Source organism: Hypomesus nipponensis, chromosome 7, assembly GCF_054491055.1.
Source record: "Hypomesus nipponensis isolate SF chromosome 7, ASM5449105v1, whole genome shotgun sequence".
Classification (NCBI taxonomy): Eukaryota; Metazoa; Chordata; class Actinopteri; order Osmeriformes; family Osmeridae; genus Hypomesus; species Hypomesus nipponensis.
The window spans coordinates 11,201,912-11,219,468 of NC_140367.1; the positions used below are offsets into that span (position 1 = coordinate 11,201,912).

The following is a 17,557-nucleotide window of genomic DNA, read 5'->3' on the forward strand; positions in this document are numbered from 1 at the left end:
CCGACGTCCTCCAAGCAGATTCTGTCACTCTTAACATACCTCACACCAAGGAAACATCTGATAAGATAATCGGCGTCAAGATAATCGGGACATTAGCTAGGATTTTCGGAAGGGGGAAAATCGGCCCGATTATCCTGTGGTATGTCCCCAGCATTAGAGGACCTGAATACCGCGTGGCATGCCTTCACAGACCCTGACACACATGCTCACACATCATGTGTTACTGTGCTGTTGCTGCCACCCTCCAAAGACAAATCTACAGTATTCCATTGCAACAAATGGATAATCAGTACAAGAGTATCTTAAACTAAATTGTAGATAACATACTTGCTCACTGCATACACACATAAACACACCATACACACACACATTTATATTCACACAACTTCCATTCAACATGTCTCTCTGTCATTCTTCCCTCATCACATACAATTTTTCTTTCTTTATTTGTTTCTATATCTCTCAATCACTAATAAAACCTCAATCAGTAATAAAACCCTTCCTGTCAGCTGACTTGCTAGATAGAATTCAGTCATGAAAGAGTTAACTTTGTTCAGGACAGAGTACTGGGAGGGGAGGAGCCTCTTATTGTCATTTCACTGAAACGTAACTAAAGTGATACTAAACTCAGGAAGCTCGTTCTACTTTGTTTAGGTAGAGAGAGTTTCGGTTATTTCAAACACAGTGATCATAGAAAACAACATAAGTTCCAACAGGTGAGAACAAAGAATCAATCCAATCCAGGTGTATCCAATGACGATGTGGTTATTACAATACAGACTGTTGCTTGACTCTGACGTTTGAAAGACTACAGAACTATGCTCTTCTATATAGAGTATTTCCATATTGTACTATTTCTGTCTATGCTATTCCTTCTTTAATGAAAGTACATTTTAAACAATATACCATGATAGTTTTGTTCATGAGTTCTTGGGTTCATAAGATTCATAATTTAGCTTCTGGTCTTATTCTAGAAATGGCTTCCTGCAGCAGTCTCCTGTCTGAAGATCAGTTCCATTGTTCTATCTGTCTGGATGTGTTCACTGATCCTATCTCTATTCTATGTGGACACAACTTCTGCAAGGCCTGTATCACCAAGTACTGGGACAATAGTGACACGTATCAATGTCCCATGTGTAAAATGACTTTTGATAAGAGACCAGATCTCTATGTCAACACTTTCATCTCTGAGATGGCTGCTCAGTTCAGGAAGTCAGAGCCACTGAAAGCCACCATCAGTCCAGACCTGCGTCCTACTAAACCTGAAGTGTCATGTGACATCTGTACAGGTACCAAGCTCAAGGCCCTGAAGTCCTGTCTGGTGTGTCTGGCCTCTTACTGTGAGACTCACCTGGAGCCTCATCAGAGAGTTGCAGCCTTGAAGAAACACAAGCTGATCGACCCTGTGGAGAACCTGGAGGACAGGATGTGTCAGAAGCATGACAAACTGTTAGAACTCTTCTGTAGAAGGGACCAGACGTTTGTTTGTGTCATGTGCATGAGAACAGACCACAAGACCCATGACACTGTCACTATAGAAGAGGCATATGAACAGAGGAAGACTAAGCTGGGACAGATGATGAATGAGATGAAGCAGATGACGGAAAAAAGATCTAGGAAGGTTCAGGAGATCAAACTCTCAGTAGAGACCAGCAAGACAGAAGCAGAGAAAGAGACAGCAGACAGTGTTCAGGTCTTCACTGCTCTGGTGCGCTCCATCGAGAGAAGCCAGGCTGAGCTCATTGAGGTGATTGAGGAGAAGCAGAAAGCAGCAGAGAAAAAGGCTGAGGGGTTGATTCAAGATCTGGAGCAGGAGATCACTGAGCTGAAGAGGAGAAGCACTGAGCTGGAGCAGCTCTCACACACTGAGGACCACCTCCACCTGCTCCAGAGCTTCCCATCCCTGAGCACCCCTCCACACACCAAGGACTGGTCTGAGATCAGTGTCCACAGTGATCTGAGTGTGAGGGCAGTGAGGAGAGCTGTTTCTCAGCTGGAGGAGACACTCAATAAAGAGATGGAGAAGCTGTCTGGAGTCAAGCTGAAGAGGATTCAGCAGTATGCAGTGGATGTGACTCTGGACCCTGATACAGCATGTCCAGGTCTCATCCTGTCTGAGGATGGAAAACAAGTGAGAGATGGAGACATTACGCAGTATCTACCTGACAACCCAGAGAGGTTTGATCTTTGTCCCAATGTCCTGGGAAAGCAGGGCTTCTCCTCAGGGAGGTTCTACTATGAGGTGCAGGTTGAGGGGAAGACTGACTGGGTTCTGGGAGTGGCCAGAGAGTCCATCAACCGGAAGGGGAAGATCACACCAAGTCCTAAGAATGGATACTGGACTGTATGTCTGAGGAATAGAGATCAGTACCGGGCTGGCCCTTCTGTCCTCCTCTTCCTGAGCCAGAAGCCCCAGAAGGTGGGGGTGTTTGTGGACTATGAGAAGGGTCTGGTCTCCTTTTACAATGTGGAGGCCAGGTCTCACATCTACTCTTTCACTGGCTGCACCTTCACTAAGAAACTCTATCCACTCTTCAGTCCCTGTCTGAATGATGGAGGTAAAAACTCTGTTCCTCTGATCATCACTCCTGTCACACACTGAAAAACAAAGATATGGATTTGCTGGACAAAAAGTAATTTAAAAAAGTATTTAAGTAGTAAACTAATTAAATACAAATTCAAAATCAGACATTCAAATTTGATATTGTATAGATAATGTTGTAGTAGCAATTACCTTTGAAGTTTTTAACATGGCCGCCGCCGTCAGTCTATATTACAAAACTAAAGAAGGTAATAGGCCTACTGATCATCTTTTTTAGACTCAAACATGAGTTTAACATGAATTAAGTGTATAGTAGATTAAGCAAGGGTTAGTAAGTATAGTGCATTGTGTTGTACACTTTGCAGCAAACTTGGGAGAAAATAAAGAGATGAGTAATGAGGGGCCTGTGCCCCAGTACAGCTATATGTATAGCAACATTGCATGAATATGATCCATAAATAATGAAGAGGTCTGTCACTAACCACTGATCAGTTCACAACAATTAAAGATAATGATGACTTCTGTTTGGAATGTTCTCAATGTAATAAACATTGTTCGATCTATACCCTGCTATATTAATCTTATATATCTCACAAAACCCTTGATAATGTCCAGGAGAGAAATATGCCTCTATGAATGATGTTGCTTGCATTGCAGATAAACTGTCATTATGCTGTTTGCTCATACCTGCATAACCATAAGGTAGTTCTTTGTAAAGTGCGACTAGGAAATGCCTGTGACACTAGTGTAGGTAAGAGCTCACCATTTTACCAAAAAGTATGTAATGCCATGCAACTTTGAAGGAGGATTTCCTGTATTCTTGGTCCAGTCTTCTGAGATGCTCAACATGAGTGTATCAGACACCTGCACCTTATAGATCCATTATAAAAACGTTGATTTTGTCTTGAAATGGTGCTTGGCGATGGGCTTCATTGACTTGGTACTTGGTCACAGCAATTGGGTACTATCTAATATGTCTTCAATAGCTACACACGACAAACAAACAAAATCAAATCTTGTGTCAACTGTGCACCATAAAATTAAAATAAAAAACCTTGCTTTTTCATTGCTTTATTGGATAAATTTAGGCCTTTAGGAAGAAAGGCCACACATGGTAACAATTCTAAAAGAACAAGTTACCTACAAAAATAAACCTGCATCAATGATATAAATAGAATATAGCAACTTTTTTTTCTCAATATACACTTTTGGTTAAGTCCCCTTCCCTCGAAGCGTGCATCCCCTTATATGGTCTCAGCAGATCACCTAGGGATACGTTAAAGGGATACGACGCTCCCGTCTTCAGTCCATTGTCATAGGAAACTTGGATGAGGAGGGCATGTTCCATCCCTTTAACAACACTAGAGATCTATGGTTGGGAGTTAAAACACAGTGAGGGCACGCGTTTCTATTCTAGGATCTCCAGTACAGTAGCATAGCAACAGGAGCAGGAGAGCCAGAGATCTTTGGCAAACAAGAGTTACATATATCTGGTTGATGTGGATCTACAATGATCTGCCCTGTCTGTGTTTCACCAGTACTGGCCTTTGGTTGGAACACTGCCACACATGAATGGGTTTCACATGGCAGTTTGCACATACAACCTACATCAAGGCCCAAATGAACGACCCAGAGAGCACTGTCACTCAAAACACGCTACCATTTTTTAGATACAAACTGAACTTTCACAGTCTAAAGTTGCACGACGAATCAAACCATGAGCTAGTGTAGCCATACATCACAAGAGTTTAAGGAACCGATACAAAATCTTCCCCAAAATATTAGCCGTTCATACGGCGACCAGTTCCAATGAGAAATAAGAGTTATAAAAACATTGCATAAAATCAGGGTGGAAGATGCAGGCATCTGATCAAATAGGAGAAGAGAGGAAAAAAAGAATCCCTGAACGAGAATGTAAAGTGCCCAAAAAGCTTCTCAAGAACTGTTCTGATTGAAGGCCCTGACAGATAATGGGACAGTGGTGTCTGACTTATAATACTTGTCTGTGCTTGGTAGCAATATTGTTTCGCAGATTTTCAATTCAAATGATGGCTTCTTCAGGATATATGTATGTATCTGCCTGCACAGAACAAACTAATAACAAACCACCTTAAATTATACCAATACCCAGTGTTTGAAAGTAAAATTACGTGTGGGTTGTAAACCCCATTAAATAAAAATAAATCTAGGTATAATTTTCCCTCTGTGTGGTGAGGCATCTAATAGCTTGCACCAGGCAATGTCTAGAATATTTTATGCATTTTAAAACGTCTTTGGTTATAATAGGCCTCCAAAATCAAAGAAGCAACATGTAATCAACACATCCAGGGTTCCGACACAGCGCAAGACAAGCGTGTAGTGACAGTGGTTGTCCACTGGATGGCCACATAACTATGGTCACTCGACTACCGGACAGAGAAAACACGTAGAAATGTTGCAGTACCATCAGAGAATACGTCATATAGTACACGCGGGAATACGTTGAGGCTTGAAACCAGATTATAACTCCTTGTATCTGCATGTTTGTGTTTAATACAGTCAGGAGGTTCCATAGTAAACGCTGGGACGTTCGATTACAATGGTCTTACCTGTTGAAGGTCATAACAAAAAAACTAACTGTCTGTGTGGAGTATTGAAACGGGAACAGCCCAAGTTGACGCTGAGACATGAGACTCAGAGAGAAACAGACACTGAAGGAATAGCGGGTCAACTACGAGTTCTGCTGGACTCTCATTTGACACTCATGAACCACTCATAGACCTTTTAAGCTCCGTGACGCATCAACAAGCACTCGACGTTGGGTTGGAACCTCTAACTAGGTGCAGACGCCCCCCAAACCCTCCGCGAGAGCCAGCCTGTAAGAGTTCCCAGGCACTGTGTCCAGGCACAGCCTGCATGTCTAGCCTCCGACATGTGAAACTCCTGCACACCTAACAGTCCCCCCTTAGAACTGCCCCTCCCCCCGGGGTGCGACCCACGTGAGGGAAACCGGTTCACCCGGAGGTCACAAGCGCCTATTCAAGGCTTTTCTTTCTGAAGCTTTGGCCAGGCTATGCAGATATGGGTCAACGGCCATCCCCTGTACGATACCATCGGAGGAGCCTTAACAATGTGGCCATATTGACTCCGTGTTATCTGGGCCCGACAGCCCTCTCTGCCTGAACACTGCCCTGGCTTCACATCAATGGAACCCTTTTCTTCTTTGTGAAGATGCATTTCGGTTTCTCCTACTTCTCCTTCCACTGGTTTCTTTTTCGACTTTCGACTTCCTCTACGCCCCCTCATCCACTTCCTGAAGACCGTTCTGCCCTCGCGGCACTGCACCGCTCTCTCCCCCGACCGTGGGGGTCGGCTCTGCCTGTGGAGGTGAGGGGTCATCCACAGCGGGGCGGTCTCGTCCGTACGCTCCCGCCGTCACAGGACGACGCCAGAACCAGCCCCGCCCAATGACCCCCCCCCCCTCCCTCGGCACCACCGAAACAGCGACCCCCCCCCCCTGCCTTCACCCGCCACTCACTCCTCAACCGATAACCCTGACGTTTCCTAACACTTCCTCGACATCCTTTCTCCAGCGTGCTATGCTACATTTGGACCCATGCGTTCAGCGAGCTACAAGGCAGACTAGAAGGCTCACTAGTGACGACCTGCAGAGCCCCATGTCTCTGCTTCCTGCTCTGCTGGTCTACACGTCTGATTCAACTTCAGCTGTTCTTCTCCCGTTTCTATGATGGAGCCAGTGTTGCCGACTAGCTCTAATGGCGTGAGGTTAGTAGTGTGTGTGTGTGTGTGTGTGTGTGTGTATTAACCTCTGTGAGAAGCTCCGGATAAAAGGCTTGTTGTGTGGATTACAGATACAATTATAGATGCTGGGACGCCTCAATAGAATTAAACTCAAATAGAAGACCATGTTCATAGGGAAAAGGATACAGCTCGACCCACATAAATTAACAAAATAAAAATATTTACAGACCAACGCGGCAACAAATTAAATTAAAATTCTGAAATAATAATTCAGAATGATCCGATTTGACATATGGCCTTAAAATGACAATCACATGTTTTAGGAAGGTAAAAAAAAAAAAAAAAGAGGAAAAAATAATAATAATATTGAAATACATCAAGAAGAAAGAGGAGAGAAAGCAGAGTGAATATGGCACACAGCGAGTTTCTTTGGTGAGTTTGCCCCGCGTGGGCACAGTCTTCTTCCTGCCTGGCAGGGTGAGGGAGAAAGAGAGCGACAGCTCGCTGCTGCCCTCTAGTGACTGTCCAGGGCAGTACCATCTGAGAGGCTGTATAACACCCCTCCGGCAGTCCATCTCTCCATCTGTCTTTCCACCAGAATCCCCCCCCCCTTGCTTCTCCAAGTCCCCTGCCCCCTCCTCTCTCCCCAGGGGGGTCTTTCAGTGTTTCTGCGGCCCCCCACCCGTTGGTCCACCAGGCCTCTAGGTGGCGGTGCTGTCGTTACACCGGGCCGCCCACGGCACTCAAGGCCTCCTGCAGCCGGAGTTTGTAGTTGTCGTAGCGACGTGTGATTGTGGACACCTGCTCCTGCTCTTCCTTCTCCAGGATCCGCAGGAAGTTGCGCAACTCGGGGATGGAGAAAGCGTCCCACTAGAGAGAAAGACAGAGAGAGAGACAGAGATAGAGGAAAAGGAGTTAGGATTTGTGTTGGGTGCGTGCATTCTGTGAAGCATGTATGTAACTACGTGTGTGTGGTGTGTGCATGTGTGGTGTGTGTGTGTGTGTGTGTGTGTGCGCGTCTCACCATGACTTCGCCTGTCTGCTGCTCGCGCAGGACGAAGCTCAGCGTGTCCGTGTCGGGTCCTGCCACCAGGCGCAGGAACAACGGCTGCTCCCCCTCCGCCAGCTTACACACGTTCACTACACAACACACACACACACACGTTATCAACACGGTGCTCACAACACGCCACTTAGAAGGAAAATAACACAGACATGGTTGCAAAGGCAGGCAAACACACGACACACGCTCCTGAGAACACACTCACACGGAGCAGCAGTTTAATATGCCGTGGTGACGGTCACGTCACATTATTTCTAAGGCTGCTTTTTTTTTTGTGGGGGGGGGGAGGGGGGGGGGGGGAGGGGGGGGTTCTCCATCCCATTTTCCCAGGCCTATTATTGGGTTGTGTGCGTGTTGGGGGGAGGGGGGTGCTGGAGAATGAGCTCTGGGAGGATGAAAGGTCCAGACAGGGAGGGCTCACCCCAGACCCAGTCAGCTGGGCCACATGAAAGAGCTCCCGTCTCTGTGATGTGTACCTGTCATGAACCACACACACCCTCACCTGGACCTCACAGCCACGCCACACACACACACACCTGTACGACACTCAAACACACACACACACACACACCTGTACGACACTCAAACACACACACACACCTGTACGACACTCAAACACACACACCTGTACGACACTCAAACACACACACACACCTGTACGACACTCAAACACACACACACACACACACACCTGTACGACACTCAAACACACACACACACACACACCTGTACGACACTCAAACACACACACACACACACACACAAACCTGTATGACACTCAAAGAATAACACACCTCAACTAAGTGTGGCTACTCTGGTCACAGACCCCTCCCAGCGTGGGCAGCCTGATCCCAGAAGGTAATTACATAGAGGAGCATCTAAGCCAGTCCTGGTCCCATTATCAACACGCGCACATAGCTTAAAATGTCATGACTACCACATCCCCGATCCTTATTCTCACCCATTAGAAGGATCACAACATTGCCCTAATCTAACAACATGACAGTGATTAGGGGTCTCCTGAGTACAGCGCACCCCATGGTGTGTGTGTGTGTGTTTGTGTGTGCGCGAGTGCGGGATAAACATTTAAGCGGAGCTACGATTTAATTGGACCATGAATCCCCAGACGGGCGTCTAGACAGCACCATTTCATTAGCTGAGGACTAACCCCCTCCCTGGTCACTAATGAGGACAGGGTGGCCCCCCCAAAACACACACACCGAAACACCTCGAACACACAACGAAAACACCTCGCCACCAGCCAGACCCCCTGAGTGGGGTTAGAGAGCCGAGGCAGGGAGTCGGCTGGTCGGACCTCGCAGACATAAGGTCAGGAGGTCATAGGTCATCCTCTCCTCGTCACAGACACGCTCGTTTCTGGGGCGGGTCGAGGTGGTTGTGGTGAAACTTGCTTAGGGGTCGTCCCTCCTCCGCAGATGGCACTGGGTGACAGCTGCTGCTTGGCACTGTGTGTGTGTGTGTGTGTGTGTGGTGCCCTGGTAGGGGTATTCCTGGCACAGTGTCAAGAGCCGGGGGAACCCGGTCAGTCAGTGGCATTCAGCAAGTGGATTAGGTGTCCTAAATTACCTCCACACACACACACACACACACACACTTCAAGCCTGTCGGCCTACGCATATTACACATACATCCATGGTTTAACACGGTGTTCTCTTTCTCACCCCCCCCCCCCCCACACACACACTCTCTCTTACCCTGGTCCTCTCTGCGATAGCGTTTGTACAGGGCATATTTGGCTGGATTGTCAGCTACAGTGAACTTGTTGAGCAGTGCCTGGATCACCTGGAGAGAGGAGACATCTGCTGTGAACACTCTCCTACTCACCAAGGACATAGACGTGTGCAGAGAATATGGCAAATATGAATAGAGGAAGGGAGAAAGGGAGAGAGAAAGAAAAAGAGGGGGGTTGGACAAAAGAGGTAGAAAGAGAGAGGTAGAGAGAGAGAAAGAGGTAAAGAGAGAGGTAGAGAGAGAGAAAGAGGTAAAGAGAGAGAGGTAGAGAGAGAGGTACAGAGAGAGGTAGAGGGAGAGAGGTAGAGAGAGAGAAAGAGGTAAAGAGAGAGAGGTAGAGAGAGAGGTAGAGAGAGAGGTAGAGGGAGAGAGGTAGAGAGAGAGAAAGAGGTAAAGAGAGAGAGGTAGAGAGAGAGAAAGAGGTAAAGAGCGAGAGGTAGAGAGAGAGAGGTAAAGAGAGAGAGGTAGAGAGAGAGGTAGAGAGAGAGAAAGAGGTAGAGAGAGAGAGAGAGGTAAAGAGAGAGAGGTAGAGAGAGAGGTAGAAGGTGAGAGGTGGAGAGGGTGAGGGCCCCACCTGTCGCACGGTGTTGTTGGAGCTGATGTGCAGGGTGTTGGTGGAGCCCCGGGGCAGGTAGAAGGCCTCCTCGCCCGCCGCCGCCCCGCCCCCCGGCCCTCCCCGCACCGTCACCGGCCTCCGCAGCTCCAGCTGCACCTTGATGAAGCCCGTGTACACACCACTGGGGTTCTGGATGGACACACACACACACAGACAGACACACACAGGTTAGCCCTTTCTGCTAGAACGTTTTGACTACATAGAGGTAGTGAGCACATACGATTCAGTTCCTCTCTTACACTAAGCTTACTCATTCCACAAGGCTTTTATTTGACCTTCTGTTAGACAGCAACAGAGCAAAATCCCAAATAAGCCCGTGTTAGCACACAAACAGGCTGGTGAGTACCGCCCCGGTAAGATGAGGAGCGTTGGTAAGGGAGGGAGGGAGGAGGGGAGAGGGAGGAGGGGGGGTACAGTAGTTAGTTACAGCAACAGATGGCGCCCAGATTTGAGGGGTTGTGTGTCTGTCTAAGCTTATTACTCTATCAGCTACCCCTGCCCTTAATGCAGGGTTAGATGTCTTAGGGTCGGGGGACAGACAGACAGTGTGTGCGTGTGTGTGGGGGCAGGGGGGGTATGTTCCACAAGTCAAAGAACCCAGGCTGAAATGAAATTCTAAGCTAACTGCTAGAGGCACACACACACACACAGCCCGGCAAAGAGACAGTGACCCCCAGGGCCTGTCTCTGGCACCACGCACCAGCACACGCACAGCAAATACAAAGCTTGGCAACGCTAATACACAAGAAGAAGAAAATGGAAGACTGAAAGTGTTTCAGGGCTGATTCGGATCACTTTGAGTCATAAGCTACAGAATGAGGGGAGAGGAGAAGCGAGATGTGTGTGTGTGTGTGGCACGTCTAAAGACATCGGGGATGTCGAAAGGTGAGTATTTTTGTCAGAGGCAGAAAGCGAGTTTGTCTCTCTCTCTCTCTCTCAAATACAACAGCGAGACGGGGAGAGATGGGGAGAGGGACAGAAAAAGAGAAGAGAGGGAGACGTGGACGGAAAGAGAGAGAGAGCGAGAGAAGGAAACGAGAAAGAGAGAGAGAGCGAGAGGAGGCTCGTTTGGTGAGTGAGAACAGGGTTTGTGTTGTAGGGGAGTCAGGTGTGAGCTGTAGGCTGAAAGGGGGGGGGGGGGGGTTAGGGTTAGAGGTTTTACACAGGGTTGGGGTCTGGGGGTTACCTTCCAAGGGGAGGGGGTGTGAGGGGGCAGGGGGGGTCCTACCAGGGTCATTTTGAGGTGGTCCGTGGTGGAGGCGTTGTACTGGTCGATCCTGAGCTTGATGTCTTCCCTGCTGAGGTGACACCGCAGCTCTTTCTCCTTCTCCACATCCTGGAGCGAGCAAGAGAGAGAGATGAGAGGGGGAGAGAGAGAGAGAGAGATGAGAGGGGGAGAGAGAGAGAGAGAGATGAGAGGGGGAGAGAGAGAGAGAGATGACAGGGGGAGAGAGAGAGAGAGAGATGACAGGGGGAGAGAGAGAGAGAGAGAGAGAGAGAGAGAGAGAGAGAGAGAGGTCAGTGACTTTCAACCACAAACACATGCGGAGCCATCTTGAAAACAACGTGCTTCAAGCAGATTGTGGACTGGTGCACGTCTCAAAGAGTATAAATACATAGGGAGGGGTGCAGTCTGGTTGGAGTCAACAGATATAAGGAGAGAGATAAAGAACACACACGCACAGCTAACCCCCCCTCCCAGGGACGCAGAACGCTGTGGGGTGGATGACGGCATACAGGAACAGTACAGACCCAGAGAGGAGGGGGAGGAGGAAGATGAGGTCACAAGAGAAGAGATCCGTGCTTTGGTGGAATGCCTCCTCTAACCCTGGAGAGATAGCACCTTCCGGAGGGGAGCTTGCATCACCGTCGCTGACTTACTGGGACGGAACCTCTCTCTCTCTCACACACACACACACCCCCTACATTGATGAAATGATGATCTGGTGATGCATAAGGACTAACCCATCCTGGGCTGGACCTGTGTGTGTGTGTGTGTGTGTCTCCACGGGCCCAGACAGAGCAGCGCGCGTTCTTACATGGGCATCAGGCAGCTGCCTCGCTCTCCACACTGCTCCTATTAAAAACAGAACGTCCAGAGAGCTAGGCCTCACACACACACACACACACACACCCTTATACGGGCCGTTGGACACAGAGCGATGTGTGCCACACACACACACACACACACACACAGTTACTTCCCTTACTGGGGTGCCACGGCTGACTGTTGAAGCAGTAAACAGAGCTGGTTTCTCTTTAATGTCAACACACCGGGCTCGCTGCAAGAATGCTAGCCATGTCTTCACTGGCTCCACTTTGGATAGGAGCTTCTTGTTGGGGGGGATGGAGGCAGGGGGCCTTTCTGTAAATGGGTCTAGAACCGTTAACCCCCCCTCCCCCCAACACGCACACGCACAAGGCTCTGTGGTCAGCAGTTGATGGGGTCACATGCTTTGCTCTGCAACACTGATTCTGAACTTCAGGGTTACAGAGCTATTCGGGAGAGGAGTTCCTGTTTGACACACACACACACACACACACACACACACACACACACACACACACACACACACACACACACACACACACACACACACACACACACACACACACACACACACACACACACACACACACACACACACACACACACAGCCCTCAGAGCCACAGAGTAGGGTCCAGGAGATAGGCCGGCCTATTAATAGCTGCCCTTAGGGGCAGATGAGCCTTCGAGGCGGTCCCATGATCCGTCTAAGCAGGTTGTTCGACAGGTCAAACCGGACGTCTGATTAAAAGGTTGGGGCACGGGGAGATTACGACCCGTCGCCACAGAAACCGAGTCAAACAAACTTACACGTACACCCAACAGCAACAGGCCGTCTCCCAGGACACTCATTCTCAAGTGTGTGTGTGTGTGTGTGTGTGTGTGTGTTTACAAACACATCCTCACGCACGCAGAGGCAGTCAACGGAGCATGACGACGGGCCAAATGACCTTCCTTTCCCTGAAAGGTAAGTCCTGAAGCAGGCCTGCTGCCAGCAGCTCCCCTACAGCCTTCCTCGCAGGTCATCAAGCCCCGGTCGCCCCTCAGCCCCTCTGGCCCCTCGCACCCTAAACCCTCAGACGGACACCCCAGCTGGGAGGCCCTTCTCTCTCCCCCTCTCTGGTCCTTCATACCAGAAACAGGGGCAGCTCGTCAGAGGCTGAGACGGTTTAGTGTGACGGTTTAGTGTGTCCGTGAAAGACCAGGAGTTGATGCCGTGTGTCCGTGCATGGACAGGAGCGGGTTAAGGGGAGCGGAGACGCTTAGCGTGACGGAGGCGAGGCTAAACAAACAAGCGGATAGACGGTGGAGAGAGAGGCGGCGTGGGGGGGGGGGGGAGAGAGAGAGAGAGAGAGAGAGAGAGGGCGATGAGGTAATGGTCCACAAACAGCCCAGCCCAGCCCTCTGGCCCTCTGAGCTGGAGCTGGCTACACTGTACCGTGTAAGTAAGAGGGGGAGGGGAGGAGGGGAGGGCAAGAAGAACTGTGTCAGAGGAAGGAAGAGAAGGAGGAGGAGGAGGGGGGTGGAGGAACACAGAGAGAAATGGGGAAACAAACCATGTAGTCAGAGAGCACCAGAGAGAAGTGTGAGCAGAACGAGCAGTTGAGGAGGACCCGCTGTACGAAAAAAGGGAAAGGGGGGGGGGGGGGGGAGTATCATGTTTGTCCTTCAAGGTCCATCAGTCCCCTCCCCACACCCCTCCAACTAAACCAAGTTACAGGGGTTCAACGTGGGCCAAGTGGGAGCACGCTCCCAACCCTACCGTCCTCTCTCTCTCTCTGAGGTAACCCTAAACCCGGCCACGGACAGATGGAGAGACAGCTGGAAGAGAGATCGACGGCATCACCCATTCCCACAGCAGAGGGGAGGCGGGGGGGCGGGGAGCAGCACATAAACTGTAGTTCTCTGATAAGGACGGAGATAAGAGGGAGAGAGGGAGGGTTGTTTGGGCTACGAGTCAGGTGGGTGGAGCAGTGCCTGGACTGTGGGAGAGTCAACGAGTGCAGGGCAGTGGTGCATGTGTGTGTGTGTGTGTGTCTGTCTCGGGCCCAACAAAGAAGTTGGGCGGGCGGACTGGTTCATCCTGGCCTCTTATCTGGTCGGTCTGGCTTCACCTGACCGCGACGCAAACGGCTTACGTCGTCTATTTTCAGACGGTCCCTTCAGACAGGCGTGACGAAGAGAACAAAAAAAAAAGAGGGGTTTTTCGAGGAGCTGTGCAGGCAGACTAAACACCTCACACCATCACCGTGTGGATGGGGGGGGGTCAGTGTGTTCTGCTCAGCGGTACCTTGTTCTACGGTTAATGACAAGAGAGAAAAACCTGTTCTCTGACCCCCCCCCCCCCCCCCCTCAAGGCTGACTTCCTCTCCAGCCTTCACAGGAAGTCCAGCTTTGGCCCCACCTTTCCGCCCCTGTGGACATTCCTTCCACTAATGGCCCGCTTATGCAGACACTCCACACGTGTATCCTCGCCTCTCTTTTCTCTCTCTCTCTCCTCTTTCTCCCTTCTACCATCCTCTTGGCTCTCTCAGACACACGCTCCTCGTGTGCACCGCCTCATACTTACGCCACTGAGCATGCACGTCCAAACACACACACACACGCGCACGCACACACGCACAGCCTCAAAGAGCTGGGACCTGCAGGCTGTGCACCGCAGACCGGTCCATGACCTCGGAGCAACAAACACAGCCTTCATTTACAGCTGGACCCCTTCCAATGGCCGGGCCCTGTTTAGGTGAGCCAGTCCAAAGCACACACGCACACACCGACAGCAGGCTAGTGAGGTGTGGGGTGCCTGTCGCGCAGCAAAGCGAGCGCGTCGGGCTCGTTCTACACGGGATCAGTGGAGTCCCTCGCTCAGCCTGTTCCACGAGGCAACATCCTGGTTAGTGGAGGTCAGGGAGACAAAGGCCGTCCTGACACACAGTGACTGGGTGTGTGTGTGTGTGTGTGTGTGAAAATCTAGTTCTGACTCTTCAAGAAAGCCCTGGGAAAAACACACACACACACACACACAGAGCAGTAGAGTTCGTATCGCTCTAAGCCATGCTAAACACTATCTGCAGTCGTGCAACAGTAAGACACTTAGCCTGTGCCCGGAAGATTGAGGCTAATCACAGTGTTCCAAGTATGACTGGACTAGACTGACACATTAGTGCAGCACGGAGGGAGGCAGGGGCCCCGAACGACACGGCATCGCTCGTCAACAGGAACCACAACAGCACTCCCTCACACACCAAAGCCTGGCCCGGGCCCCGCCATTACCCAACACTGTGTGTGTGTGCGTGCGTGTGTTGACATTGTGGTGAGTAAGCATGGGGGGGGGGGGTGTTGCAGTTCTTCTTTTGTTCTTCTCAGGGCGAGTGTGGCAACAACACTGCCTGGGGAACACATCAGTCTACCTCAATAACAAGACACACTGAGACCGACAGGCTAGAACCGAGGCTGGGGCTGGGACAGAGGGCTAGAACTGGGGCTGGGGCTAGGACAGCGGCTGGAACCGAGGCCGGGGCTATAGAGGCTAGAACCGAGGTTGGGACGTGGACTGAGAACTGAAAACTCTCAGAACTCTCAGAACCTTCCAGCGTGAGCCAACAGCAACCTAGACTTCCTCTGGAGGTGGCCTGTTCTGTGGACATCTGGAGCCACACAGACACGATCCATCATCATCGTCATGCTAAACTCCCAAGTCGACAGGTCAGCATGACTATATGCTGTGAGTCTCGCCCACTCTGACAGAGTGCATAGGACAACAGCTGAACACCAAACAGTTTCTACTGTACATGAGCGCCTTGTGGGACATGTAGTCCAATGAGAGGGGCGACTCACTGCGCCCCGAGCGGCTTCTCCATACTCGGGGCTTGAGCTCCACGGCTGCCTCCTGGGGAGACAATGGAGGGGCTTTGTGTGGGAGACAATAGGGGGAGAACAACAGGCCCACGAGGACAGATGATCCAGGAGGATCAAGGAGAAACACAGGTGTGTCTGGGGGGGGCCCGAGATAGGAACATGATATCTCCCACACACACACACACACACACACACACACACACACACACACACACACACACACACACACACACACACACACACACACACACACACACACACACACACACACACACACACACACACACACACACACACACACACACACACACACACACACACACACACACACACACAGCATCAACGAGACAACAGACGATACTACAGAAGTGATTCATTTACGGAGGAAGTAGAGCTTTAGAGACACAGTCTTTTCATTTACAGAATGGAACACTACTGTAGCTGTGGGAGGGGAGGGCGGGGGGGGGGGGGAGGAGAGTATTTGAGATATGGTGCTGTTGTTGACACTGTGTCTTAATCTCCTTGGCACCAACCCCTGTAATGGCCTTCTGGCAGAACAGCCTTGATGATCCAGCTGCACTTACTGCACTTTGGTTTGGGTGAAAATTGCGAGTGGCGAGGGGGTGGAGGCGGGAGGAGAGAAGACAAGAGAGTGGATGAGAGGGGAGGATGAGGAGGGGCGAGCACCGCGCCGCACAGGTCAAGGTCCGCCTGCAGAGTGCCACGAGGATGATGTCATGGTAACAGCGGCCCCCTCGACGCTGGTGCGGCGGAAAATCCCTCCATGTACACACCAGCCCACAGACATCAAACACTTCCAACGCGTGGGAAAGTGTCTTCGTGAAACACACGGACGCAACTTTAGGCTCGTTACTGTAGCCACTAACAGGGTGGAATTAAGCCTTGTGATCAAAGCTACCACCGCTCGTTAGCATAATGTGCTGTTGAGGACATTCAACTCGGTGACCTTGACCTTGGGGCGCTGTGCACAGGAACCGTTCAACACAAACGATGCGACACGATAATAAGTATGTCTACAGGAACAATCATTAACCTGGCCAGGTTTTTATGTGTGTGTGTGTGTGTGTGTGTGTGTGTACGCGCGTCCAGAACTATCGGTCCTGTCTCCACAACAGCCCTGCTAAGACAGCCAGCTCCCTCCATTATCCCTGAAGTGTGCCCGGGGCTTTAACAGTTGCACAACACTGGAGAGCTTCATTTCAACACACACAACAAGTAAGAACTAACTCTGATGAGGGGGTTTAGCGCACGCGGTGCTCCGGTCGTGCCAAGTGTTGTTCCTCGCGGGGGTAATTCCCCCAAGTTTGCAATCGACTTGAAAGCAGTGATTGCATGAGAGGAGGATCCTGCCCACCCTGCTATTCAAAGTGGTTCGACAGTGACAGAGGTGATACAAAAAAAACAAGTCCCTGTTTTCTCCTGCTAAGAGAAACTAGAGAAACACAGAAACCCAAGACGCTTCACTCCTTGGTCTGTCTACTTCCTGGTTTGCCCCAGGTGGACTAAACAGGCGAGTAAGCCTGCAAACCAACCGCTAAATTACGTCAGCATCCAGACTAACAGGCAGGAGTACTTCCAAGCCCCTTGCACTGTGACACGGCCCACCACAGGAAAGCTAACGCTAAAGCAAGCCACTGCAATGACTTTGACCGATCCGATCCAAGCGCCTAGGCTCATGGTCTTGTGACCAGGCAACCAGGAAGAGATGTGGCTTTGTGCTTCCCCGTGTTCCAGTGACACGATCACATGTCTGCCGGCGAGGCCCGCGCTCGTACTCCTATTCAGTACGCTGCCAAGCAGGGCAGCCTGGGAAACGGCACTGCTGTGAACACGTCAGCGGTCAGAACAGATTCTGACCGGGCTTTCAGAAAATAACTCGTCTGTCGCCCGGGGTTACGATCGGCATCAGGATTCCCTGTG

The 17,557-nt window shown here is 50.4% G+C and overlaps 2 protein-coding genes across 2 annotated transcripts in view; one reads left to right on the plus strand and one right to left on the minus strand.

Annotated features, from left to right (window-relative positions):
* The first annotated feature begins 615 nt into the window (after positions 1-615).
* Positions 616-3,600, plus strand: LOC146276768 (E3 ubiquitin-protein ligase TRIM21-like). The gene is made up of 2 exons (XM_084701044.1): positions 616-716; positions 975-3,600. Exon 2 carries the CDS (start codon positions 977-979, stop codon positions 2,600-2,602), a length of 1,626 nt encoding a protein of 541 aa, XP_084557170.1. The 5' UTR covers positions 616-716; positions 975-976; the 3' UTR covers positions 2,603-3,600.
* A 2,761-nt stretch (positions 3,601-6,361) lies between these two features.
* rassf3 (Ras association domain family member 3) overlaps positions 6,362-17,557 on the minus strand; it is a 36,602-nt gene continuing 25,406 nt past the window's right edge. The window contains exons 3-7 of the mRNA XM_084701045.1: positions 10,943-11,050; positions 9,673-9,843; positions 9,062-9,149; positions 7,308-7,423; positions 6,362-7,153 (exon numbers count right to left, since the gene is read on the minus strand). Of these exons, the coding sequence (XP_084557171.1) occupies positions 7,004-7,153; positions 7,308-7,423; positions 9,062-9,149; positions 9,673-9,843; positions 10,943-11,050 (633 nt within the window). The 3' untranslated portion in view covers positions 6,362-7,003. The remainder of the gene's footprint in view (positions 7,154-7,307; positions 7,424-9,061; positions 9,150-9,672; positions 9,844-10,942; positions 11,051-17,557) is intronic.